At 41.9% G+C, this 26225-nt stretch overlaps 1 protein-coding gene across 13 annotated transcripts in view; it reads left to right on the top strand.

Annotated features, from left to right (window-relative positions):
* SYTL2 (synaptotagmin like 2) overlaps positions 1-26225 on the top strand; it is a 135203-nt gene that overhangs the window by 35186 nt on the left and 73792 nt on the right. For 12 of the 13 annotated variants that reach the window (XM_073569208.1, XM_073569210.1, XM_073569211.1 and 9 more), the window contains exon 2: positions 18362-18752. In XM_073569208.1, the coding sequence (XP_073425309.1) occupies positions 18652-18752 (101 nt within the window). In that variant the 5' untranslated portion in view covers positions 18362-18651. Of the gene's footprint in view, positions 1-4207; positions 4297-18361; positions 18753-26225 lie in introns of those variants that run through there. The other variant, XM_073569209.1, reaches the window with a different exon arrangement.

Genomic DNA, 26225 nt, shown 5'->3' with positions numbered 1-26225 from the left:
AGTGCTAGTAATATCCAAAAGGTAATAGGGCTGAAAAAATAACTTGTCAATGCAACCCTCTTCTCCCACTCTTGACACAATGATGGCAAGACCGCAGAAGAAATGCTAGCACAGGCTTCTAGCGTCCCATGTTTCAGATGCTGCACAACTCGTATTTTCACAGCATAGACAATTGCCTTCAGATGACCCCAAAGATAAGTCTAAGGGGGTCAGATCGGGAGACCTTGGTGGCCATTCAACTGGCCCACGACGACCAGTCCACTTTCCAGGAAACTGGTCATGTAGGAATGCTCGGACCTGACACCCATAATTGATGGTATGGTGTGGTGTATGGTGTGGTATATGGGGCACAAAGATAGTGGGGCCATTCTTCATCAATGGAAACCTCAATGCCTCTGGATATCTGACATTGCCCCATGATGATGTGTTGCCCTCTTTATGCACTGAAGATGGCACATTCCCTGAGTTTTTCCAGCAAGATGGTGCACCACCACATTATGGGTGTCCGGTCCGAGCATTCCTACAAGGAGTCTGACCTGACTCCCTTAGACTAGCATTTCTTCTGCGGTGTTGCTATCAGTGTGTCAAGAGAGGGAGAAGAAGGCTGCATTGACAATCCAACACAATGGGCAGCACTTTGAACACATTTTTATAAGTTGTCATAATCTTGTAAATAACTCGTGAAAGAATAAAGTTGCGTTAAAACCAAGAACAACATTGTTTTTCTTCTGAAACTCTCAAGTTTGTATCTCATGACCCTCTTCCCATTTGAAAAAATAAAGTTGGATCCAAAATGGCCGACTTCAAAATGGCCACCATGGTCACCACCCATCTTGAAGTTTCCCCTCCTCCCATATATACTAATGTGCCACAACCAGGAAGTTGATATCACCAACCATTCCTATTTTATTTAGGTGTATCCATATAAATGGCCCACCCTGTGTATATTAAAATATTAACAGTGAAAAAAAAAAACAAAAAACATAAATGGTATATACCAGCAGGAACAAACTTTTCAGTGGTATCTTTGACAATGCAGCAAGTTTATTTAAAAATGCAGGCCACATTTAAAGGGGAATGTCCTCCATCCGTGTCTAGAGAATTGAGGTCACAGTTCTACCTGCTTTACGCTGTAATAACACTTCTAATTTATGTCTGGTGTTTGTTTTACCTGCCTGGGGAGCAGCAGACTGTGCAGTAACAATGGGTAAGTACGCTGGCTGCTTCTGGCTGCACTCTGTGGTTGCCCATCTTTCTCAGTTGGCAGATAATATTGACACTGCCCAATTATTTGATCATTTACAATGGAGTAAAAACCCTTGTTCTGTTATTGGCTATGCTATACAATCCTGTTTTATTCATTCATGGGGAAGCTAAGGTATTTTGTGCACCAGTGTATGTGTATTTTGGATTAGGCAGTGCCATTGACATGCTCAGTGACACAATACTGCTCTGCATTACTGGCGCCTGCCAGGGTGGCCACGTTTGTGCCTAACGGGAGGATGGCCTGTTATGTTATATCTCGTTTCAGTGCTATCTTTCTGTAAAGGGGTTAAGTAAGATGTTCAACATTGTATTTTTTACTCATTGCTAAATGGTACTGCTACATGTTCACATGTATTACCACACATATGGAATGGTACTGCTACACCTTTCTGGGTTTTACCATTGTTTGTGTTTGTTCTATTGTCATTGTTGTTTTTCATTTGCACATAATTGTGATAAAATTTAGTGCATTTCAAGGTTTGCTATTTACAGAATAGGGAAAGCGTAGTGCCCTCTTTGGACACTAGAGAAGGCACTCTAGTATATAGAGCTCTTAGTAGGATAGGGTTAAGTGTAGGAGGGGCTTCCAGGAGTTAAGGCTAGGTTAGGGTACCGTCACACTTGGTGACGCACCAGCGATCCCGACAACGATATAACCTAGTAGGGATCGCTGGTGCATCGCTGGTGAGATGTCAGTCAGATCTCACCAGCGACGCAGCAACGATACGGAACGATACGACGGTCATTGGGACCCTGTCTCAAAGACCTGTAGTATTGAGGTCGTTTGTCGTTGTCCCTGCCAAACACAGCGATGCATGCTGGCCAGCGGGACACCAGCAATCAAAAAATGGCCCAGGACATTCGAGCACGATCAACAACATCGCAGTAGGGGCCCAATCGCCGCTGTGTCACACATAGCAAGATCGCTGTTGCGTCACAAAATCGGTGACGCAACAGCGATCTTGCTATGTGAGAAGGGGGGATTTAGAAGGAAGTTAGTTCTGACTGGGCCAGGGTGCCCGAAGTGTCCACATGGGCTATAGGCCCAGAACGGCTCGGCACCTACGCAACGTTAAGGAGCGACAGTCCAAGTTATCCACGGCTATTGGACATCAGTATAGTGGGCCAAAGCAGTAGAGATGTGGTGACAAAGAGTTGAGCGACTTTGGTCGGATCGGGTTTCATGAAACAAAATTTGTTTCAGATGAAACTGGTCCGACTAGGGCAAAAAAAGTCGGAGTTTCGTCCGAAACCCGACCTCAATGCAAGTCAATGGAAAATAAAAGCCGGCATTGAGCGGATGACATTCATCCACTCAATGCCGACTTTTATTGCCCATTGACTTGCATTGGGGTTGGGTTTCGGACGAAACTCCGACTTTTTTTGCCCTAGTCGGACCAGTTTCATCTGAAACAAATTTTGTTTCATGAAACCCGATCCGACCAAAGTCGCTCAACTCTAGTGGTGACTCATAGCCTGGGCGGACGCTCTTAAGGCGGGAGTTGGATGGAGTGAGGAACAGAAGGAAGCTGTAGCTTCGCAGGGAGCGGTACAGACTGTCAGATGCTTTTCCAGACGCAACCAAACCTGGTGCCGTATGTCTTCAAGTCTGGGGCGAAACAGGCAGAAGGAATTGTCGTCATGGCAAGGTTAGGCCAGGAAGAAGCTGGGAAGCAGTCTAAGACGGTCTGGTCCAGGCACGTGCCGTATAGAAGCGTCAACAAAGTAGGGAAAGCTGAGGAAGCAAGCAAAGACGGATATGTTATCAATGATGTGCCAACTGTGGATATATTGTGTGAAGTTGTCAGTAAAGAAACCGTTAACATAGACTGCGTCTCAATTACTGGGAGTCGCTTCGGAGAGGGGCCATCGCCGCCTGGGAAGTACCCAGGGGGACCTGAACCTGGAGACTCGGGCATGCCGTACAGTGAATTGTATCTTTGTGAGGGAAGGCGTGGACACTGATGCTTTAGTGTCTCTGGCCACGACTATAGTCCTGGCCGACCCTTACATTTCTATAATGGCTGATAAAAGGGAATAGATTTTAACTTAAAGTTCTTGTAACTTTTTTTTTATTTCATTTTTTTTTGGCTCTATTGACAATGTGGCCATAGCTTTCAGCAATTCATCATTTGCCACATGTCAAAATGTTTGCGGTTTTGTGTATTTATTATACAGTACATGTAACTTTTTTTTTTTGCGCAATTGAAGACTAAAGTACAACATTTTAGCTTACTAAAAAGGTCATGCAACACTAGGCTAAAATGGTGCAAGGAACAAAATAAACTTTTTAAACTGTGCCAAATTTCACACATTGTGTACTATTGATGAATCTGACACATAAAGTCCGTCGGGGGGAAAGCAGAAAAAAAAAAAAAAAGCTGGCTGGAGTAAGATGCGCTAAATACAGGAAATAAAAAGTACACCTTTCAAATGGATTTGGTGCATCTCTTGGCTACCCGTGTGAGTTTTACAGAAATGTACTGCAGTCAATGATGTGAGTACACTTTTTGTGATTTAAGTCACTTCTGCTGGGATTCTTTTTTTTCCCCTCCCTTTCTTCCATTTTTCTATACACAGCTGTAGAAGGTTTTTTTTTATTATTTTGTGACGTGCCCTTGAATGACACCATTTTATCATGAGGGCGGGGGTGGTGGTAAAAAGTGTTTGACTTCACTTTTGAACCCCCCCCCCCTTTTATCGTCATAGTTTTCATATACAAATTTAAATTAAAATAATCTACGAGCTATAAACGCGTCATATATAGTCTCACGGTACATAATGTATCGCGCCCTTTACATGGAGGTGACGGAATCTCCAAGGAATGGCTTAAAGCCACAAGCAGACTATTTGACTTCTCTCACCTGTTTTCTCTAGAGGAACCGCACAGCTACAAAGTAGAGTTAATGAATGTTGTAAAACCGGAACAGGCAGAGTCAGTTCTTGCCTGTATGGTTTTCTCTAGAAACGTCCCAAATCTTTCATTCCAGCCTCCGATCCCTACCATGAGCGTCTCCCCGGGCCTGTTCTGTAAGTGTCTCTCGCGTTACACCCACCTCTGCTACCTGGCTCTTGCCCATTATTTAACAGTCTACCTTTCTTTTGTTACGTCTTTTTATGCTCTTTGCTTTGTTTCCTGCTTTTTCTGGCAGAGATAGTTGTGGACATTATAACAATGGTTCATTACTATTTATTTTATTTACTGAATTATTTCATCAGAATTTAATGCTACGGCACTTGCCAACTTTTTTTTATTAAATTTAAAGAGAACCTGTCACTTGCTGTGTTTGTGTGTGAACCTGTCACTTGCTGTGTGTATGTGTGTGTGTGTGTGTGTGTGTATATATATATATATATATATATATATATATATATATATATATATATATAATTTATATATTTTCCCTTGGTGTAAATGCCGCTGTTCTCCTGAATGTTGTGCTGTGTTCTTTCTTTTCTTGCGTCTCGCCGTTCCTGAGATACAGACCTTCTTGTTACCCGTATAGCTCAATGTAATCTTCTTGGCCAACTGGGTGTGATGCTGAAGATTACCATGAAGACGATCACACTTGAGCAACTTTTACACATGCATTTTTTTTGCGGCCCGTTTTTTATGTGCCGTTTTGCCGTGATTTTTGCAGTCTCGCCCAAAAAACGGGCCACAAAAAAAAAACCTTCTCGGAACGCCATTTTTCCCTGCTCTAACAAATTGCAGGGAAAAAAAGTAAATCCGCAAATATGGTGTACCGCAAAAACAAGCTACCGTTGTTTTTGCGGTACCATTGATTTAAGTGCAGGTTGTGTCCGTGAGCCGTGAAAAATATCAAAGCTCGATATCTTTTCATGGCTGTATATACGGCCATACAGGACACGGCGCTCTGATGTATTTTTGCGGGCCGTTTTTGCGGTCCCATAGAAACCTATTGGGGCTGTAAAATTGGCCCCAAAAATACTGCAAGTGTAAAAGCAACCTAACTTGGCTAAATTGACCAGATTTGGATGCAGGGAAGATAAGAGCATATCTCAGGAACTATGAGGGAAAGAAACACCAAATTCAGGAGAAGAGCAGCTTTACACAAAGTGTGTGTATGTATATAAAATTATAGCAAGAGACACTCTTAAAAGGGTGACCACTACTTGAACTTTTATCTAACTTTAATTGGGGTGATCCAGGTTCTGTACAGATGTGTAGATACTCAGCTAAATGTAAACCATTGCAGAGTGATTTCTTTGTCTGCTATTGTGGGGGGGTTCTCCAGAAACGGTGCCACTTTTATCTACAGGCCATATCTGGTATTACAATTCACCCCAATTGAATTTTTTTTTTTTTTCACACTTCTTTTGTTTAACCAAATCTGAAAGTTTAAAGAGAGGATAGGAAATATATCATAGTCCAATACTACTGGCTTAGGACATTGTACAGAAACTGGAAGACGTTTTGGGTTCAATGTTGTGAGCAAGCATCCATCAGTCAATTGCAAACTGGGTCACAGAGGGTGGAGATTTTTTTTTTTTTTTTTTTTTTTGCCATGTCTTGCATTTTGTAGGTATTAAATTGTGGTGAATATGGTCTCGAAGGTTATTGCCTTTTAGATACCTGCATGGAAGGCAATGGTAGATTAGAAGATCTTTGACTTTTCGAAACAGCTTTGTGGCTCCGACTTTGGTCTTTTCTAGCAACCATAAAAAAACACTTGCCAACTTTCAGGGATCAGGCTGCTGTGCCGCTCACCTTTTTCAGTCTATACTTTGTTACCCGCCTCCAAAATGTGCAGTGGAGAGAATTGTGCGACCATTTTTTTTTTTTTTTTTTTTTTAATACCTTGCCTAATTTCATGAAAATCTTACGTTCGGGAGACCTCCGCAGTGCCCAGAAGACTTAATGACCATTCCAGGAAACTCCCGGATGTTTTTGAAGGGTTGGCAGGTGTAACGAGTATATAACACTTGTGAACGAATATGAAAACCTCCAGGCTCATTTTACACATGTCAACTTCTATGTTGCGATCAAGCGCTGCAAATGGAGATACCAAGCGGGAGTTATGGTGGTAGCACCCATATTATAGAACCTGGTATTATATTGTGTGCTATTTATTTGACTTTTTTAACTAAAAAAAAAAGTGGCGCAATCACTGGGGACCTAAATAAAATGAGTGCTGTTTATTTGAGTAAAGGTATTTTAAAAAAAAAAATAAATAAATACATAAAAAATTTGTGGGAACTTCACACTAGACTCCAGCAGCTTGGATTGTGGCCTCTTCACTCTTCCTCCAGACTCTGGGACCTTGATTTTAAAATGAAATGCTAAATTTACTTTCATCTAAAAACAACACCTTGGACCACTGACAACAGTCCGGTTCTTTTTCTCCTTGGCCCAGGTAAGACGCTTCTGGTGTTGTCTATTGGTCATGAGTGGCTGACACAAGGAATGCGACACTGGTAGCCCATGTCCTGGATACGTCTGTGTGTGGTGGTTCTTGAAGCAATGACTCCAGTAGTCGTCCACTCCTTGTGAATCTCCCCCAAATTTTTAATGACCTTTTCTTACCAATCCTTTCCAGGCTTCGGCTATCCCGGTTGGTTGTACACTTTTTTTTCTACCACACTTTTTTCCTTCCACTCAACTTTCCATTAATATGCTTGGATACAGCACTCTGTGAACAGCCGGCTTCTTTAGCAATGACCTTTTGTGGCTTAACCTACTTGTGGAGTAGGTTGACTTGACTCAGACGTCAAGGTTAGATTTCAGAAAGGCAGATTTTAAGGGATTCAGAAAGGGAATTGGAGGGATCCAATGGCTGGATATCCTTAAAGACAAAAATGTCCAGGAAGGATGGGAAATCTTGAAAAATGAAATTCTCAAAGCACAGTTGTTAACAATTCCGAAAAGAGGGAAGAATAGGAAGCATTTAAGGAAACCAGGATGGATGAACACAGAATAAGCACATGCTAAAAAGGAAGAAAAAAATGTTTATAAAATGGAAAGAGGGAGGCATATCTAAAGAAGAATATAATGCTGTCTGCAGAACCTGCAGGACACACATCAGATTATCTAAAGCTGAAAATGAATTGAGGCTTGCAAGAGATGTCAAAAGCAATAATAAAGGATTTTGGGGATATGTCAAAAGTAAAAGAAAAGTCAAAGATGCTATAGGATTTTTACAGGATGAAAATGATGAAATGGTAAGACAGGATGTTGAGAAGGCTGAACTTTTAAATTCCTATTTTGCATCTGTTTTCTCTCAGAAAGGAAATGTAACATCAACTGTTATTCATTGTCCTATTAAGGGAATAGAAGAATCCAGGATATCTATAAACAGAAAGATAGTGAGGAAACGCTTAGCTAACCTAAATGAATTCAAGTCTCCAGGTCCAGATGAATTACACCCCAGAGTACTGAAGGAGATAGCAGAAGAAATTTTTGAACCCCTCTCCATAATCTTTGAAAATTCTTGGAGAACAGGAGAAGTACCAGAAGACTGGAGAAGAGCAAATGTTGTTCCTATCTTCAAAAAGGGGAAGAAGGTGGACCCAGGCAACTATAGGCCGGTGAGTCTGACTTCTATACCAGGAAAGATCTTTGAACAAATTATTAAACAACATGTATGTCAATACCTGGATAAGAATGAAGTGATTAAACAGAGTCAACATGGTTTTGTAACTAATAAGTCATGTCAGACTAACTTAATTTCCTTCTATGACGGTATCACTGATTGGGTGGATCAAGGAAATGCTGTAGATATAGTATATCTTGACTTCAGCAAAGCATTTGACAAAGTCTCTCATACAATCCTTATTGAAAAAATGATTAAGTATGGAATGGACAAGGCAACTGTTAGGTGGATTCATAACTGGCTTAGTGATCGGACCCAAAGAGTGGTCATAAATGGCTGCACATCCAGTTGGAAGAATGTCTCAAGTGGGGTACCACAGGGCTCTGTCCTGGGCCCTGTATTGTTCAACATCTTTATCAACGATTTAGATGAAGGAATTGAGGGTAAACTGATTAAATTTGCTGATGACACAAAGCTAGGAGGGATAGCTAATACTAGAGAAGAGAGAGAGAGGATTCAAAAAGATTTAAATAAACTGGAGAAGTGGGCAGCAACTAACAGAATGGTTTTTAACAGGGAGAAATGCAAAGTACTACATCTGGGCAATACAAATGAAAAAAGCATATATAGAATGGCAGGAATAGGGTTAAGTGACAGCACATGTGAAAAAGACTTGGGTATACTAATAGATCACAGACTGAATATGAGTCAACAGTGTGATGCAGCAGCAAAAAAGGCAAATGCAATTCTAGGATGTATTAACAGAAGCATACAGTCTAGATCACGTGAAGTCATTATTTCCCTCTACTCCTCTTTGGTCAGACCTCATCTGGAATATTGTGTCCAGTTTTGGGCACCACATTTTAAAAAAGACATCAACAAACTGGAGCAAGTTCAGAAAAGAGCGACCAGAATGGTGACCGGTCTGCAAACCCTGTCTTATGAGGAAAGGTTGCAGGATTTAGGAATGTTTAGTTTGCAAAAGAGAAGACTGAGAGGAGACTTAATAGCTGTCTACAAATATCTAAAGGGCTGTCACATTGTAGAAGGATCAACTTTATTCTCATTTGCACAAGGAAAGACTAGAAGCAATGGGATGAAACTGAATGGGAGGAGACACAGATTAGATATTAGAAAAAACTTTTTGACAGTTAGTGATCAATGAGTGGAACAGGCTGCCACGAGAAGTGGTGAGTTCTCCTTCAATGGAAGTCTTCAAACAGAGGCTGGACAGACATCTGACTGGGATGATTTAGCGAATCCTGCTTTGAGCAGGGGGTTGGACCAGATGGCCCAGGAGGTCCCTTCCAACTCTACGATTCTATGGAGTGCGTCAGTGACTGCCTTCTGGACATCTGTCAAGTCAGCAGTCTTCCCCATGATTGTGGAGCTACTGAAACAGACTAAGGCCTCTTTCACACGTCAGTGTCTCCTGTACGTGTGGTGACAATTTTCACACGTAGTGGAGATGCGTAGACCCATTCAAATGAATGGGTCTGTGCATGTGTCAGTGTGTTTCCACGGACCGTGTGTCCGTGGGCAAAACAGACATGTCCATTTTTTTTTTGCTGTCAGCACAGAGGAGAAGACGTCCCGCACGCGGAGAACACACATTGATGTCCTCTGTATGTCACACCGGCATCAGGGAAGAAGCGATACAGTAAGCGCTCTTCCCCAGCGGCAGGTGCTGAAGCTGGCTGTCATCATTCTCCCCTGCTCTGCCAGTGAGCAGAGGAGAATGATGAGCGTTATAATAAAGTCCGCACGACAGCCGGTGGGGGCTTTTGGGACTCTAACCCCCATTATCTGACACCTGCTGCTGCTAATAAGTGACAGTAAGTGCAGATGATCGGGGTATTCCACAGCCCCCACCTGCGGTCGTTCGGACTTTAATATAACGCTCAACGTTCTCATCTGCTCACCAGCAGAGCAGGGGAGAATGAGGACAGCTGGCTTCAGCACCAGCAGCCGGGGACCAGCGCTTACTGTAGCGCTTCTTCCCCGGTGGCTGTCCGTGTGGTACTGATGTGGCACACGGTTGCCACATGTAGTACACACACGGACATGGATATCTCCGGTACCGGAAATGGACGTGTGAAAGAGGCCCAAGGGACCTTTTTAAACTCTTAGCTTTTGCAGGTGGTTTTTATTCTTAATCTAATTTACTGAGAATTTTTTGAGGGTTTTAATTGGCTGTAAGCCATAATCAGCAACATTTACAGAAATACAGTAAATACTTTAAATAGATCACTCTGTTTGCAATGACTGAGTTTCACTTTTTGCACTGAAGAATTGAAATTAACTTTTTGATATTTTTAATTTTGTGAGAAGCACCTGTACATCAGGCTTGTTTACATGGTCTTTTGCATAATTCTCATGCTGAATTTTATGGTGAGGGTGCAGGAGAGGCTTACGTCTGATGACTGTTCCATGAAGGACATATTTGTGCATGTGTCTCTTGACAGTAGAACAATGTACCACAACTACAGAGTATTTTCAAATCTTTCTAAAGGTCTTTTGCAGTTAAGCAGAGGTTCTGATTTACCTCACTAGCAATCCTATGAGCAGCTCTTATTGAAATGTTGCTTGGTCTTCAAGACCTTGTCTTGACTGCTACTCTTTTCTGTTAACTGAGATTTCTTAATTACATTTCAAACTGACGAAAGCACAAAGCGTTTTCAAGCTACCATCCTCTTATAGCCTTCCCGGGCTTTGTGGGCCTCCACCATTTTCATTTTCGGAGTGCAAGGCAGCTGCTTAGAAGAACCCATGATCTTTTTTTGGCACAAGAGGCTGGGGTTTTAGAAAGCTGGGAAATTGGCATCACCTGGCCTTTCCTAACAATGATGGAGAACAACCATAACCCTTAACCCTAACAGGCTAAGGTCTGAAACCTTAGTCAAAGTTATCTAAGCACACATCTCCAAGGGTTCCGAAACTTTTGGACATTTTTATTGTTTTGCAATTTTTAAAATGTAAAAAATGACTATTTTTTTGTTGTCTAAAATACAAAGGAAATGTGTCATGTTTAACTTTAGTATAAAGAAATGCAAGAGCGCATTAGGGTCTTATCCACGTTAAAGGGTTGGTATTAATAAGTAGCATTTAGAAGTAGATATAAATAGCAGGATAGGAAGTGTTTCTGCGCTCTCCGGAATACGACACACATATTGCTAATAGAATGGTAAGTTTATTGTCAACGCGTTTCAGAGTACACAGACTCCTTCAGGACAACCATAATCTTGGTTATGTATGTGTATATACAGGGTGTGTTTGTTGTCTGTGTAACCATGAGGACACACAACGTTTAAACAGGAGCTGCATACACAAACCAAAAAAAAAAAATAAATAACCTTCATATGAAAAGGCCCAGGGCGAGAGACTGAGTTACTAGAACAAGGAAATGAAAAAACATGAGGGGGAAGAATGAGTAACTTGCTAAACAGATCTGTGCAAGCTGGTAGATGTGACTCCTGTAAGTTATAATCTAAGCTCCCAGCATTACCTGTCGCCACCTCATGTGTCTGCACAATGGGATGCGAAAAGTATATAAAATCTATTCATATAAAGCGCATGTACTTGACTCATGGTGTAATCATGTGCAGTGTTGGGGCTAAGTGACTAATGGCGACAGTCATTCCATGTACTATTGATTTCCTGGAGATGCAACTCCATGTACCTCTGATACAGAAAGACCAAATACTGTACAAGATCTGAACAAAGCATTGAGCACTCGTCTAAAGTAGTGCTATACTTCATATAGCCACACTATATGTAAACTGTGAGCTAAGAGTAGTCCTCATAGTGCTCCGTATTGTATCAGTAGTTTCATTCTTATAGGTAGGAGTCAGTATTATAGTAGTTACATTCCTGTACATAGGAGCAGTATTATAGTAGTTATATTCTTGTACATAGGGGCAGTATTATAGTAGTTATATTCTTGTACATAGGGGCAGTATTATAGTAGTTATATTCTTGTACATAGAGGGCAGTATTATAGTAGTTATATTCTTGTACATAGAGGGCAGTATTATAGTAGTTATATTCTTGTACATAGGAGCAGTATTATAGTAGTTATATTCTTGTACATAGGAGCAGTATTATAGTAGTTATATTCTTGTACATAGGGGCAGTATTATAGTAGTTATATTCTTGTACATAGGAGCAGTATTATAGTAGTTATATTCTTGTACATAGGGGCAGTATTAGGCCATGTGCACACGATGCAGATTTGCAGCGTTTCCGCAGCGGATTTTACCGCGCAGAAACGTTGCATATCCGCATTGTGATGTACAGTACCTTTAAAATGAATGAAAAAAAAAAACAAAAAAAACGCTGTGCAGACGCTGCGGATTTTTCCGCGCGGTTTTCCTGCGGTACAAAATCCGCAGCATATTACTACTTTTGTGCGGTTTTCTATCTCCCCTGTTACCAAATCCGCAGGGGGAAGACCGCAATGGAAAACCGCATGAAAACCGCGTGAAAAAATGGAAGAAATCCACTGGAAAAATGCAGGTCATTTGACCTGCGGTTTTCTTCCATTCTGCACGGAAAAATCCGCAGGGCTCAAAACTCCGTCTGCACTCAGCCTTATAGTAGTTATATTCTTGTACATGGAGCAGTATTATAGTAGTTATATTCTTGTACATAGGGGCAGTATTATAGTAGTTATATTCTTGTACATGGAGCAGTATTATAGTAGTTATATTCTTGTACATGGAGCAGTATTATAGTAGTTATATTCTTGTACATAGGGGCAGTATTATAGTAGTTATATTCTTGTACATAGGAGCAATATTATAGTAATTATATTCTTGTATATAGGAGCAGTATTATAGTAGTTATATTCTTGTACATAGGATCAGTATTATAATAGTTATATTCTTGTACATAGGATCAGTATTATAATAGTTATATTCTTGTACATAGGGAGCAGTATTATAGTAGTTATATTCTTGTACATAGGATCAGTATTATAATAGTTATATTCTTGTACATAGGATCAGTATTATAATAGTTATATTCTTGTACATAGGGGGCAGTATTATAGTAGTTATATTCTTGTACAGAGGAGCAGTATTATAGTAGTTATATTCTTGTACAGAGGAGCAGTATTATAGTAATAATAATAATAATAATAATTTTTATTTATATAGCGCCAACATATTCCGCAGCACTTTACAATTAAGCGGGGACATGTACAGACAATAAATTCAATACAAGTTAAGACAATTCAAACAATGACATTAGGAGTGAGGTCCCTGCTCGCAAGCTTACAATCTACAAGGAAATGGGGGGACACAGTAGGTGAGAAATGCTTGTTAATTCAGGTCTGGCAATTATAATAGGGATTTTCATATAAAGCTGCATGATCCGGTCATCAGCCCGTGTGTTTAAGCGCAATAGACAAGTATCAAGTGCAGTTATCATGTGCATGAAGGGTGTGGAGACAGATGAATAGTAGGGTGCAGATTCAGAATAATATTTGGAAGGAGGGAACAGGGCAAAGTTAGCTTGCTGAGTAGTTGATGTGATAGGCTTCTTTGAAGAGATGGGTTTTCAAAGCGCGCTTGAATAGGTCAGGGCTAGGTATCAGTCTGATCGTCTGGGGAAGTGCATTCCAGAGAGCTGGAGCAGCACGAGAGAAGTCTTGGAGACGGAGGTGCGAGGTTCGGATTACGGGGGATGTTAGTCTTAGGTCATTTGTAGAACGGAGGGCACGTGTAGGGCGATAGACAGAGATGAGAGAGGAGATATAAGGCGGTGCAGAACAGTGGAGAGCTTTGTGGGTGAGAGAGATGAGTTTATACTGGACCCTGTAGCGAATAGGTAGCCAGTGTAATGACTGGCACAAGATGGAGGCATCGGTGAAGCGGCTGGACAGAAATATGACCCTGGCTGCCGCATTCAAGATGGATTGGAGAGGAGAAAGTTTGGTAAGAGGGAGACCGATCAGAAGAGAGTTGCAGTAGTCCAGACGAGAATGAATAAGAGCGACAGTAAGAGTCTTAGCAGTTTCAAAGGTGAGAAAAGGTCGTATTCTGGAGATGTTTTTAAGATGCAGGTGACAAGAGCGACTGAGTGATCGGATGTACGGAGTAAAGGAAAGTTCAGTGTCGAATATGACCCCAAGACAGCGGGCATGCTGCTTGGGAGTTATGGTTGAACCCTCCAGGGTTATTTCGATGTTAGGTAGAGAGGTTAGTAGAGGGGAGAAACACAAGAAGTTCAGTTTTAGAGAGATTTAGTTTCAGATAGAGGGAGGACATGATGCTAGAGACAGCAGACAGACAATCCTTGGTATTTTGAATTAGGGTAGGGGTGATGTCAGGGGAAGAAGTGTATAATTGGGTGTCATCAGCATAGAGATGATACTGGAACCCAAATCTGCTGATTGTTTGTCCAATAGGGGCAGTGTATAAAGAGAAGAGGAGGGGGCCTAGGACTGAGCCCTGCGGGACCCCGATAGTAAGGGGACGAGAAGAGGAAGAGGAGCCGGAAAAAGATACAGTGAAGGAGCGGTCAGAGAGGTAGGAGGAGAACCAGGAGAGGGCTGTGTCCTTGAGGCCTATAGAGCGGAGCATAGTGAGGAGGAGCTGGTGATCCACAGTGTCAAATGCGGCAGAGAGATCCAGGAGAATCAGCAGGGAGCAATGACCTTTCGATTTAGCTGTTATTAAATCATTAGAGACTTTAGTGAGGGCAGTTTCAGTAGAGTGTAAAGAGCGGAAACCAGATTGTAAGGGGTCGAGAAGAGAGTTATCCGAGAGATAGCGGATTAGACGGGAGTGGACCAGGCGTTCCAGGAGTTTAGAGATGAAGGGAAGGTTAGAGACAGGTCTGTAGTTAGCAGTGCAGTTCTGGTCCAGGGATGGCTTTTTAAGTAAAGGGGTTATGATGGCATGTTTAAATGAAGAGGGAAATATACCTGAAGAAAGAGAGAGGTTAAATATTTTAGTCAGGTGAGTGGTGACCACTGGTGAGAGAGACTGCAGGAGCTGTGAAGGAATAGGGTCACTGTTGCAGGTTGTAGGCCGAGCAGAAGCGAGGAGCTTGGAAACTTCTTCTTCTGAAACAGGCTCAAAGATGTCTAGTGAGCTTGAGGTGCGGCAGGGAAGGGGATCCAGGCACTGAGGAGATAGGGCTGAGATATCCTGATGGATGTGGTTGATTTTTTCTAGGAAATAAGTGGCCAGATCCTCACCGCTGAGGTTGGTGATGGGGGCCTGTACTTTAGGTTTCAGGAGGGAGTTTAAGGTTTCAAAAAGTCGTCTTGGGTTGTTGGATAGTGAGGTGATGAGGGTGGTGAAGTAGGATTGTTTGGCCAGATGAAGGGCAGAGTTATAGGTTTTGAGCATGAACTTATAGTGGATGAAGTCTTCTGCTAAGAGAGATTTTCTCCACTGCCGCTCTGCACACCTCGAGCAGCGCTGAAGAGAGCGTGTTTGCGTTGTGTGCCAGGGCTGCTTTTGTCTGTGTCGGGTCTTTCTGCGTATAGAAGGTGCTGCTTCATCTAGGGCATTCTTCAGTGTATTATTGAAGTGTGACAATGCTATGTCTGGACAGGAGAGGGTGGAGATGGGGGCTAAAGATGTGTGGAGATTGTCCCTAAGCTGTTGGGTATTAATGGTACGTGTATTCCGATAAGTGTGGTAAGTGGGGGTGTCCCGGGTGAGGAGACAATTTTTGACAGAAAAGGAAAGAAGGTTGTGGTCCGAGAGCGGGAGAGGTGAATTAGTAAAGTTGTGCAGCGAGCCGGGACGGGAGAAAACCAGGTCCAGAGTATTCCCGTCCTCATGTGTAGGAGAATTAGTAAACTGTGAGAGGCCGAATGAAGAAGTTAGAGAAAGAAGATGAGAGGCAGACTGGGAGAGCGGATCATTGATGGGGATGTTAAAGTCTCCCATGATGAGGGTGGGGATGTCACAGGACAGAAAGTGAGTAAGCCAGGTGGTGAAGTGGTCTAGAAACTGGCGGGAGGAGCCTGGAGGGCGATAAACGACCGCCACTCGTAAGGAGAAGGGCTTAAAGAGTCTGACGGCGTGGACTTCAAAGGAAGGAAATGTAAGTGATGGAACCGGGGGGATGACCTGGAAAGCACATTGTGATGAAAGGAGCAAACCAACACCTCCACCCTGTCTGTTCTCAGGTCTGGGGGTATGTGAAAATTTCAGCCCTCCAAACGAGAGAGCGGCAGCAGCGGTGGTGTCTGAATGCTGGATCCAGGTTTCTGTAATAGCCAGAAGGTTAAGGGAATTAGAGAGAAAAAGATCGTGAATGTAAGTCAGTTTGTTACACACAGACCGTGCATTCCAGAGAGCACATTGGAAAGTGAGAGGAGAAGGCATGCACTGAATGTTAATAAGATTAGCAGGGTTTCTATATGCAGCTGGAGGAGAGTAATGTATGCTGGTGGAGGGAGGCCCAGGGTTGGGGGAGATGTCACCTGCAACTATTAAAAGGAGAAAAAACAGAAAAAGCAGGTGGTGGGATGATTTGTATGAACGTTTTGAGTGCTGCATGGAGGTTTTGGATGGTTTGGTGTGGGTAAGAAATGTCAATAGAGCCTCAGAGTTAAACATGGGAGAGGGGAAAAGGGAGGGGTGGATATGCAGAGAGTGCACAGAATGTGTAAAAGGGCAGGCGAGTTGTTAAAAAGCAGAAGTGAAGACAAATAAGCAGCAGGTTGATATGATCAATGCATATTTAGTACGACTGACCAAGAAGCAAGCGTGCATGAAAAACTTATGCACCTTACCTGTCTCCTGCCCAACTGCATTGTCTAACTGCAAAACACTTTATCCTGTTGCACTTAATATCTGTTGCACGCGTAAGCCCGCACGCGTGCTATCCCAGCCAGAGCTAAATATATATGAAATGAAATGTCTGCTAGCTTCAGCCACCAAAAGGCCACAATCAGTAATTAACCAATTAGCACAAGGCCAGAGCAGGCATTACTATGCAGGGTAAATAACTAACGCTGGACAAGGCCATCAAACTGAGAAAGGGAAAAAAAAAACACACACCTTTCTACACTTCAAAGCAGAAACCAAATAGATAAAAAATAAAGACCCACCACAGGAGTGATGGAATGAAATACCATAAAAATATCTGGCACTATATGATGCAGTTCACACTTGTCAGACAGCACACATGGATGATGGAATGAAATACCATAAAAATATCTGGCACTATATGATGCAGTTCACACTTGTCAGACAGCACACATGGATGATGGAATGAAATACCTTTCTACACTTCAAAGCAGAAACCAAATAGATAAAAAATAAAGACCCACCACAGGAGTGATGGAATGAAATACCATAAAAATATCTGGCACTATATGATGCAGTTCACACTTGTCAGACAGCACACATGGATGATGGAATGAAATACCTGTGTGAAGAAGAGAAGAGAGGAACATCAGCTTCAATGCATTGTCTAACTGCAAAACACTTTATCCTGTTGCACTTAATCTGTTGCACGCGTAAGCCCGCACTAGTAGTTATATTCTTGTACAGAGGAGCAGTATTATAGTAGTTATATTCTTGTACAGAGGAGCAGTATTATAGTAGTTATATTCTTGTACAGAGGAGCAGTATTATAGTAGTTATATTCTTGTACAGAGGAGCAGTATTATAGTAGTTATATTCTTGTACAGAGGAGCAGTATTATAGTAGTTATATTCTTGTACAGAGGAGCAGTATTATAGTAGATATATTCTTGTATATTGGGGCAGTATTATAGTAGTTATATTCTTGTATATTGGGGGCGGTATTATAGTAGTTATATTCTTGTACATAGGAGCAGTATTATAGTAGTTATATTCTTGTACATAGGAGCAGTATTATAGTAGTTATATTCTTGTACATAGGAGCAGTATTATAGTAGTTATATTCTTGTATATTGGGGGCGGTATTATAGTAGCTATATTCTTGTATATAGGGGCAGTATTATAGTAGTTATATTCTTGTACAGAGGAGCAGTATTATAGTAGTTATATTCTTGTACAGAGGAGCAGTATTATAGTAGTTATATTCTTGTATATTGGGGCAGTATTATAGTAGTTATATTCTTGTATATTGGGGGCGGTATTATAGTAGCTATATTCTTGTACATAGGGGGCGGTATTATAGTAGTTATATTCTTGTACATAGGAATAGTGTTATAGTATCTATTTTCTTGTACATAGGAGGCAGTATTACAGTAGTTATATTCTTGTACATAGGGAGCAGTATTATAGTAGTTATACTGCTCCTATGTACAAGAATATAGCTACTATAATACTACTCCTATGTACAAGAATATCATAGTAGTTATATTCCTGTACATAGGAGCAGTATTATAGTAGTTATATTCTTGTACATAGGGGGCAGTATTATAGTAGTTATATTCTTGTACATAGGGGGCAGAATTATAATGGTTATGGTATATTCCTTTGCGTAAATGTTAGTCATTTGTGGAAATACTGTAGTAAATCTTGCATTTATATACTATGGCAGTAATTTTTATATATGGTCATATCATCCTTCTCTCCCCAGGTGATGTTGGTGCTCCTCATTGCTTCCTTCTGAATCCGGCCCAGGCTGACACCTGACTGCAGAGACGGGAGAGCATGTGAACTGTGTAACCAGGAATGTGGATCCTTCCCAAGAATCTCTTGACCAAAAGTAATGATCAGCTATTTTGCTAACAAGTCCCAAGTCTGGACTGCACCAGAACGGTGTGTGCTGCACTAAATCCTCCTCCTCTGTGAGATCCGGTCTTCTGGACAACACTGCTGTGCTCTTGGTTTTTATAGTTTCCCCGTTATTGATTTTTGAAAGACAAAATGATTGATCTGAGCTTTCTAACGGATGCTGAGAAGGAGGCCATCCTGAAAGTCCTGAACAGAGACTCTGAGCTCAAGAAGGCAGAGGAGAAGCGGATACGGTAAGTCGCATTGTAGATGTATAGCGGAGCTGTGAGCGACATGAGGCTGGTTTTCTGTAAATCTACCACTTCATAACGCTGCTCTAAATGATCAACTCTGCTGCATCTCCTGGCAGTACAAAACTGAATTCTCCTACTGTTGTAAATTTATCCCAAGCCCTTGTTCTCTACTTGTATTGCACTTTATTTGATTGCTGCTTTTATATTATTGGAATTTTCGATTAAAAAAAAAAAATAAAGCCACACTTCCTATGCAATATCCCCCCCCCCCCCCCCCCAAAAGGTTGACTTCAAAACCTATTGCATAAAAAGACTCTCCAAAAGAAAAAAAAAATTGGGCAGCACTCCAAAGTTAATTAAATAATGACCTATCCGATTTTAATCACAGTGCGGATTTAACATTTTTTTTTTTTTTTTTTTTTCCATCTACAGAGCCTAGTGTTTGTTGCTCTGATTTTTATCTAGTTTACATATCTGCCTCCATAGCCATCTATTCTAACATAGTAACATGGTTTTGAAGGCTGAAGGAAGACCTTATGTCCATCTAGTTCAGCCTATTTTTAGTGCAGCTTTTCTGCATTGTTGATCCTGGGGAAGGCAAAAAACCCACAGAGTAGAAGTCCATTTTCTCCATAGGGAAAAAAATTCCTTCCCCTGAGCTGGGTCAAGCATCTACTTATAATATTCTGTTATTCGTAACCTTCTATGCTGTTACTCACAAGAAAAGCATCCATTCCTTTCTTACATTCATTCAGTGAGTTGGCCATCACCACTTCCTCAGGAAGAGAATTCCAGAGCCTCACTGCTCTTACCGTGAAGAACCCTCTTCTATGCTGGTGCAGAAATTGTCTTTCCTCCAAACGAAGAGAATGCCCCCTTGTTCTTGTCACAGTCCTTGGTACAAACAGTTCATTGGAGAGATTCTTTTCTTTGTTGGTAGGAAAAGACTTGTAATTTCTGATTTCTGGATTTGATACTTGCTGTTTGCGGCATTTTAGTTGTGGCTTTTGCTAGAGATCACTAATTCTTTCCACTTGTTCCTGAAGCAGAATACTAAAGAAAAAAAAGTATATTCTAGTAATACAATTTAAACAAATAGCGAGAACTGTGTAGTAACTGCCAGAAGTAACAATGAGCTCAGCTTTCCTTCACCCTGGGCCAAAGAATCCATTCTCGGCAGCACGGAGTTTACAAACCTTGGGTGGATTTATTAATGCTGACATGCTCGGGGGCTGAGGCTAGTTTCACACTAGCGTTTATTCGACGCAGTGCACGGCGCAGCTAAGCCCCGCCCCCTGCCGGCTCCCTGCCCGCCCCATCCGGTTATCGCCGCCTACTATTGCACATGGACGTTTGCGATCTGCGCACCCCATCTTTAGCATAGGGTGCGCAGATCGTGCGCTAGTAGGATTTTGGCGTGCGCTGCGCACTTTTGAAGGTGCGCCGGACGCAGCATGTTGCATTTCGGTGCGCACGGCGCACCTTCAAAAGTGCGCAGCGCACGCCAAAATCCTACTAGCGTACGGCCAGCGCACGATCTGCGCACCTTATGCTAAAGATAGGGTACGCAGATCGCAAGCGTCCATGTGCGATAGTAGGCGTCGATGACCGGATGGGGCGGGCAGGGGGCGGGGCTTAGCGGCACCGTGCGCTGCGTCGAATAAACGCTAGTGTGAAACTAGCCTAATAGTGTTTTCGGCGTATTAGGAAAAATATGTTCTCGTCTCACCGCTGTTCGACAGCCGCAACACATGTAGGGATTGCCTGTTATGCTATCCCTGCATATGTTGTGGCTGTCGAACAGCCGCAGGGACTCTAACCTATTTTTCGAGCACGCTGAAGACACTCGGCTAGTACCAGAGCATGGCGGATAATGCCTTATCCAAGCACGTTCGCTCATCCCGAATACTGACGTTTCCTATACCAGTGTACAAGAAGAGATTGTTATAGTAAACTGTGATGAATGTATTACTCAATGCCTAACACCTCTTTTTACTGGCCTGTGATGTGAGACTAGCACCCCCCATACAGGGGAACATCCAGCAGCTGTCGGCTGTACACTATAGCTGACAACCAGCTGCATCAGCCACGATCCGTGTTGGCACAGAGTTATGGCCGTTTAACCCCCTTAATTGCTGCTGTCAATAGGGACTACAGCATCTAGATGGTTTAGGGTATGTGTACACATTGCGGAATGCTGTGCAGAAATTGCTGCACAAAATCTGCATCTCTTGGCAGAATCTGCGGGTCAAAATTCGAGCGGATTCCTATAATGGAATGGGTGTAAAAAACGCTGCGGAATCTGCACAAAGAATTGACAAAGCTGCAGAAAAATAAACCGCTGCGTTTCCGTGTGGATTTTTCTGCAGCGTGTGCACAGCAAAATTTTTTTTTTTTTTCCCCCATAGAATAACATTGTACTGTAAATCGCTTGCGGATCCGCAGCAAATCTGCAAAGTGTGCACATACCCTAACAGTGTGGGGCACCCTCTTTAACCCCATCAGCACCCTGAGATATTGATAGTGTGGTCCTGATGTTTGCCATGGCAATTCACGGCCAAATAACAGCCTTAAAGTCTTCCAGTTTATAGCAGGCTGTTCAGAAGTTATCATTTTAGGTGGTAAAAATCAACTTTTTCATCCCTGTCATGTCCCTGAAGCACCTGAAGGGATAATGAAATATCCGAAACCATTTTTGAATATGTTTGAGGGGTGCGGATTTTAAAATGGTATCGCTTTTGGGGGTTTTCCAATATATAGGACCCCCCCAAAGTCACTTCAAAACTGAACAGGTTCCTAAAATAAAATGTTTTGTTAATTTCCATGAAAAAATGAAAAAATCCTGCTATTTTTAAACCTTTTTAAAAAGCTAGGAAAATGAAACATTTTACTAATGGTGCTGATGTAAAGCAGACATGAGGGAAATGTTTATTAATGTTTTGTGTGATATGACTATCTGGATTAAAGGGATAATCATTCAAAGTTTGAAAATTGATAATTTTTTTTAAACATTTTTATCAAATATAACAGATCAACCTATATTTGCCATTATAAAGTGTTTTTTTTTTTTTTTTTTTTTCATGACACATTATAATCTTAAAATCAATGGCATATGTTGAAGCGTTCCAGAGTTATTACCACATAAAGTGACACTGGTCAGATTCAATAAAAAAAATTTAAAAAAAGCCCGTCACTAAGGGGTTAAAATGGTTGTCCGGTACTATATTGATGATTGGAGTAAATTTTTCATTTTCTGGGGCCTGGAAATCTACTTGGCTCAGCTTACACCTGTCTACATACGCATTGACTCCTGCAGATGTTCCCTTTGTTATCATTACTTAAAAAATCAAATATCTCTGATAAGGCTGTGTGCACATGTTGCGGATTTGTTGCAGATCCACAGTGGTTTTTCTGCACGGAATTGCACCAAATCCGCGAATGATTGCTCCTGCAAGGTTATTCAATGGCAATCCAGAAGTGGTGCGCACGTGCTGGGGGAAATTCCGTCCCGATTTGCAGCGTTCTATTTTCTGCAGCCTGTGAATTCTTTTTGTGGAATTGCAGCATTTTTTCCCCCCATTGACTTCCATTGAGGCCAATCCAATCCGCAACAAATCTGTAGGTGTAAAAATGTTTGCGGATTTGGCTGAAAAAAAAAAACGCGGATTTTTAAAATGCAACTCAGAAGGCGGAAGAGTGTGTTGGCGGAGAATCAAAAATAGAGCCAATCTTGAATGAGACACATCAACAGTGGAGGTAGGGTTTGAAAAAGGATTTTTTTTTTTTTACAGTAGTACATCTTTAATGAGCTAAGAAATCCGCAGACAAAGCCCCATCCAAATCTGCATGTCAATCCACATGAAATCCGCACAAAAAAAAGCAATTTCCGCTGCGTTTTCTGCCAAGAGATGCAGAATCCGCAACGTGCGCACACAGCCTTATTGTTAGTGAATGGAAGCATTCTTGTTTGCAACCTGAGGTTGAAAACAAAGAAATCTTTCCTGATATGATATTTCTCAAATCTGAGTGTTTGCAATAACCCTTAAATACATCCGCAGCACAAATGTCTCCGGTCATTTGCTACAATGAATGAGTGCAAGTAAAACGTATCGGGCTGCAGTCCAAACTGTTTAGCTTAGAAAGGATTGTCTAGACTGGAGACAATTATGGCAAAGTCTCGGCTGTGAGAACATCCTTTCTTGTACAGACCCGATTCTTCTCAGTCACTGACAGCAAGAAGGGATCATAATAATGGGGAGTAGATTTGGAATGCGTTCACACTCTCCGCGATATATCTTATTTTTTTACATTTATTTTACTCGCCATCATATTCCATGGCATTTTATAGACATTGTCATCATCACTGTCCCCATTGGGGCTCACAATCTCCATTCCCTATCAGTTGGTCTTTTGAGTGTGGGATTAAACCGCTACAAACTCCTTGAAAGTGTTGTACTTGGTGGGGTTTGAATCCAGGAGCCCAGCACTGCAAGACTACAGTGCTAACCACCCATCGCTTGACCCCGGTCCATGGTCCAGGTTGGTCATCTCTTGCCACGGACAGGAGTTGAGAATTTCCTTATCCTCTGGGATCCCAGGCTTGGCTTAAAACTAGCCGGGTCGGCGAGAACTCACCCGAGTGTTGCATGCCACAAAGATGTCTGCCAGCCCGGTTAATCATAAGCTGAGCCTGGGATCCCAGAAGGTAAGGAAATGTGCGCAGATCCTGTCGTGGCCAGAGAGCCTGGACCATGGACATGAAGTGATTCACTCCTCACTGACAAATGGCTTCATGGATCCATAAATGTGTCTGTCTTTAAAAACAAATCCATTTGTCTGATCATAAGATTGGGATAAAGTCATATTCTCCTTTTTGTTTCCGTTTTGTGGAACAGACTCGGCCATTAAAGTCTTCAGAGATGAAAAAGGGGAGAGATTTTTTTTAGACTTCAGTTCATCTTTTTTTTTTTTTTTGTGGAGACATTAAGAAGTCAATGACTTGTATAAAAAAAAAAAAAAAAAAAAAAAAAAAATCTGATCCATTTTAAAGTTTATTAAATAACTTCTGACTGAACAAATTGCTACCTTTTGAAATGAGAAAAAAAGCCCCTTTTGCATCAAGGATCCAACCCCAATTGCATGCTGGTAAAGCAGACTTTCCTCTAGTCTAGGTGATGATGATGATGTCGGGTCCTTTTCTGAATAAGTGAAGGATAACACAAGGATGAGCTCATTGGATCGTTACATGGAATATTTCCTTTAAGGAACTGCAGACTAATAATAGTGATTAATTGTTCACTTATTGCCTTTAATGGCGGCGCAGTCCCTTCCGTACTTCTCTGCAGCTTTTAATGTTCGCCCCTTCTGCCCTTGAGATGTGCAGGCTTTCTGGTTTCTGTTCCTTCGCTCAGAAAATATATTGATCCCACTAATGTATATTTGCTTTGTATAGGAATCTGTGACCTGACCGTCTATTCTGGGTGTCTGTCCTGAATATAGTGATGGCATTGTGCTCTTCTTCCCTCCTTTCCATGCACATACTCGTTTTTTTTTCTCTTTTCAGCAATGAACAGCAGCCAGACCCCTCTAGAGGCTCCTGTCCTGTTATCGGAGATAATGAGACCCAAATATTCCTGACCACATCCCACCCCCAATATTTGCTATTGGGAAAGAGTTGGCACACTAGTCGACCACTCTCAAAAGAACGTGTAGGATTTTTTGACATTCACCTACACTGCGTGACTGCTCTTTAAAGGGTTATTCCCATTTTCAACAGTAGAAACGGGAGTGAAAACAGCCGAGTGTGACTTTAAGCTACTGGGGTTGTATCAGTCTCATGGAAGTGAATGGGAGTTGCTGAAATGGTGTGGCTCAGAGATGTATTGGCTGTTACACTACTGATATTCCTCTCAGGCACAACAATGAATAGCAGGAATGTGTGACTGTTTCCTAACATGATGCCGTGTTCCCACGTATTGTAAACACCTGAGTTTTATTTCCTTTTTTGTGCAAAGTCTGCTGGGTTTAAAAGGGAATCAGTCAGCAGATTTTGCTATGTAATCGGACAGCAGCGTGATGTAGGGGCAGAGACCCTGATTCCAGCAATGTGTCACTTAGATTAGTGTGCAGCAGCTGTGATAGAATCACCGTTTTCTCTGCTACAAATCTGTGTTTCTCTGAAAATAAGAAGGGGTCTTTCTTTTTTTTTTTTTTTTTTTTTTTTTGCTTCAAAAGATGTTAGAGCTTTATTTTCCTCAAACCCATTATGAGACCATATGCAGGTGTAGTGGGCCCTGGGTTCCCTCTGATGCCTGACAGTGCTAGGTCTCATGTGGCTGAAGTGTCAGCAGTTCCTGCATGATGAAGGCCTTGATGCTATTGACTGGCCTGCCCATTCTCCAGACCTGGATCTAATCAAGCACATCTGGGACCTCATGTCTCGTTTCATCTACCAATGCCACGTTGCTCCACAGACTGAACAGGAGTTGACTTAGGCTCTGTGCACACACTGCGGATTTGGCCGCTGCGGATCTGCAGCAGTTTTTGCTGCAGTGTACAGTAGCATAATATCCTATGGGGAAAAAAAACCCGCTGTGCAGAATTTCCACTCTGCGGAATTTTCCACGTGGATTTGCTGCGGTTTCAAAACCGCAGAAAGAATTGACATGTCAAATCTTTCTGCGGATTCCGCTGCGGTTTGCCATCTCCTCCATTGTGGAGATGAAAAACTGCAGGGCAAAACCGCAGATAAACCGCAGGTATTTTGACCTGCAGATTTAACTGCGGATTTTGCAAAATCCGTGCGGCCAAATCTGCAGAGCATTCCGCAGCGTGTGCACGTATCCTAAGGCTGTGTGCCCATGTAGCTTGTTTTAAGCGTTTCTGCAGCGCTTTTAGACAAGCGATTCTGCTGCAGAAACGCTTAAGAAAAGCATCCCATTGATTTTTAATGATAAACATGTTGTGCCAATTGTGTTTTACCGCTGCGGAAACGCTTAGCGATTAACAACGCAGCATGTTCGTTAATTTTGCGGACCATCAATTATATTGGCAAAAACGCTTAGGAAAACGCATGCAAAAACGCTTGACAAATGCGCGTCAAAAACACATGCGTTTTCCCGGGAGTAGGGTGTGCGATTCTGCTCAGGCTTATTCTGCTTCAGAATCGCTACATGGGCACATAGCCTAAGGCCTCTGTCACACATCTGTCTGTCACCATCAGTCAAAATCCGCCGTTTTGATAAAAAACGGATCCGCCAATTTTTCTTAGTGGATCCGTTTTTTTTTTTTCCCATCGACTTGCATTATCGGCGGATCTTGACCTAACAGGACGGACACTGAAACGTGTGGTTTTTTTTTTTTGTTTTTTTTTTTTTTCTCTCTCTCTCTCTCTTTCTTTCTTTCTTTCTTTCTTTCTTTCTTTCTTTCTTTCTTTCTTTTTTTTTTTTTTTCCCGCTATGGAGTGAATCATGC

The sequence above is a fragment of the Dendrobates tinctorius genome, unplaced genomic scaffold (assembly GCF_039654945.1).
Source record: "Dendrobates tinctorius isolate UK_male_01 unplaced genomic scaffold, ASM3965494v1 ptg000023l, whole genome shotgun sequence".
NCBI classification, from domain to species: domain Eukaryota; kingdom Metazoa; phylum Chordata; class Amphibia; order Anura; family Dendrobatidae; genus Dendrobates; species Dendrobates tinctorius.
The sequence above is the reverse complement of the archived record's forward strand: the minus strand, read 5'-3'. Positions and strand labels throughout refer to the sequence as shown.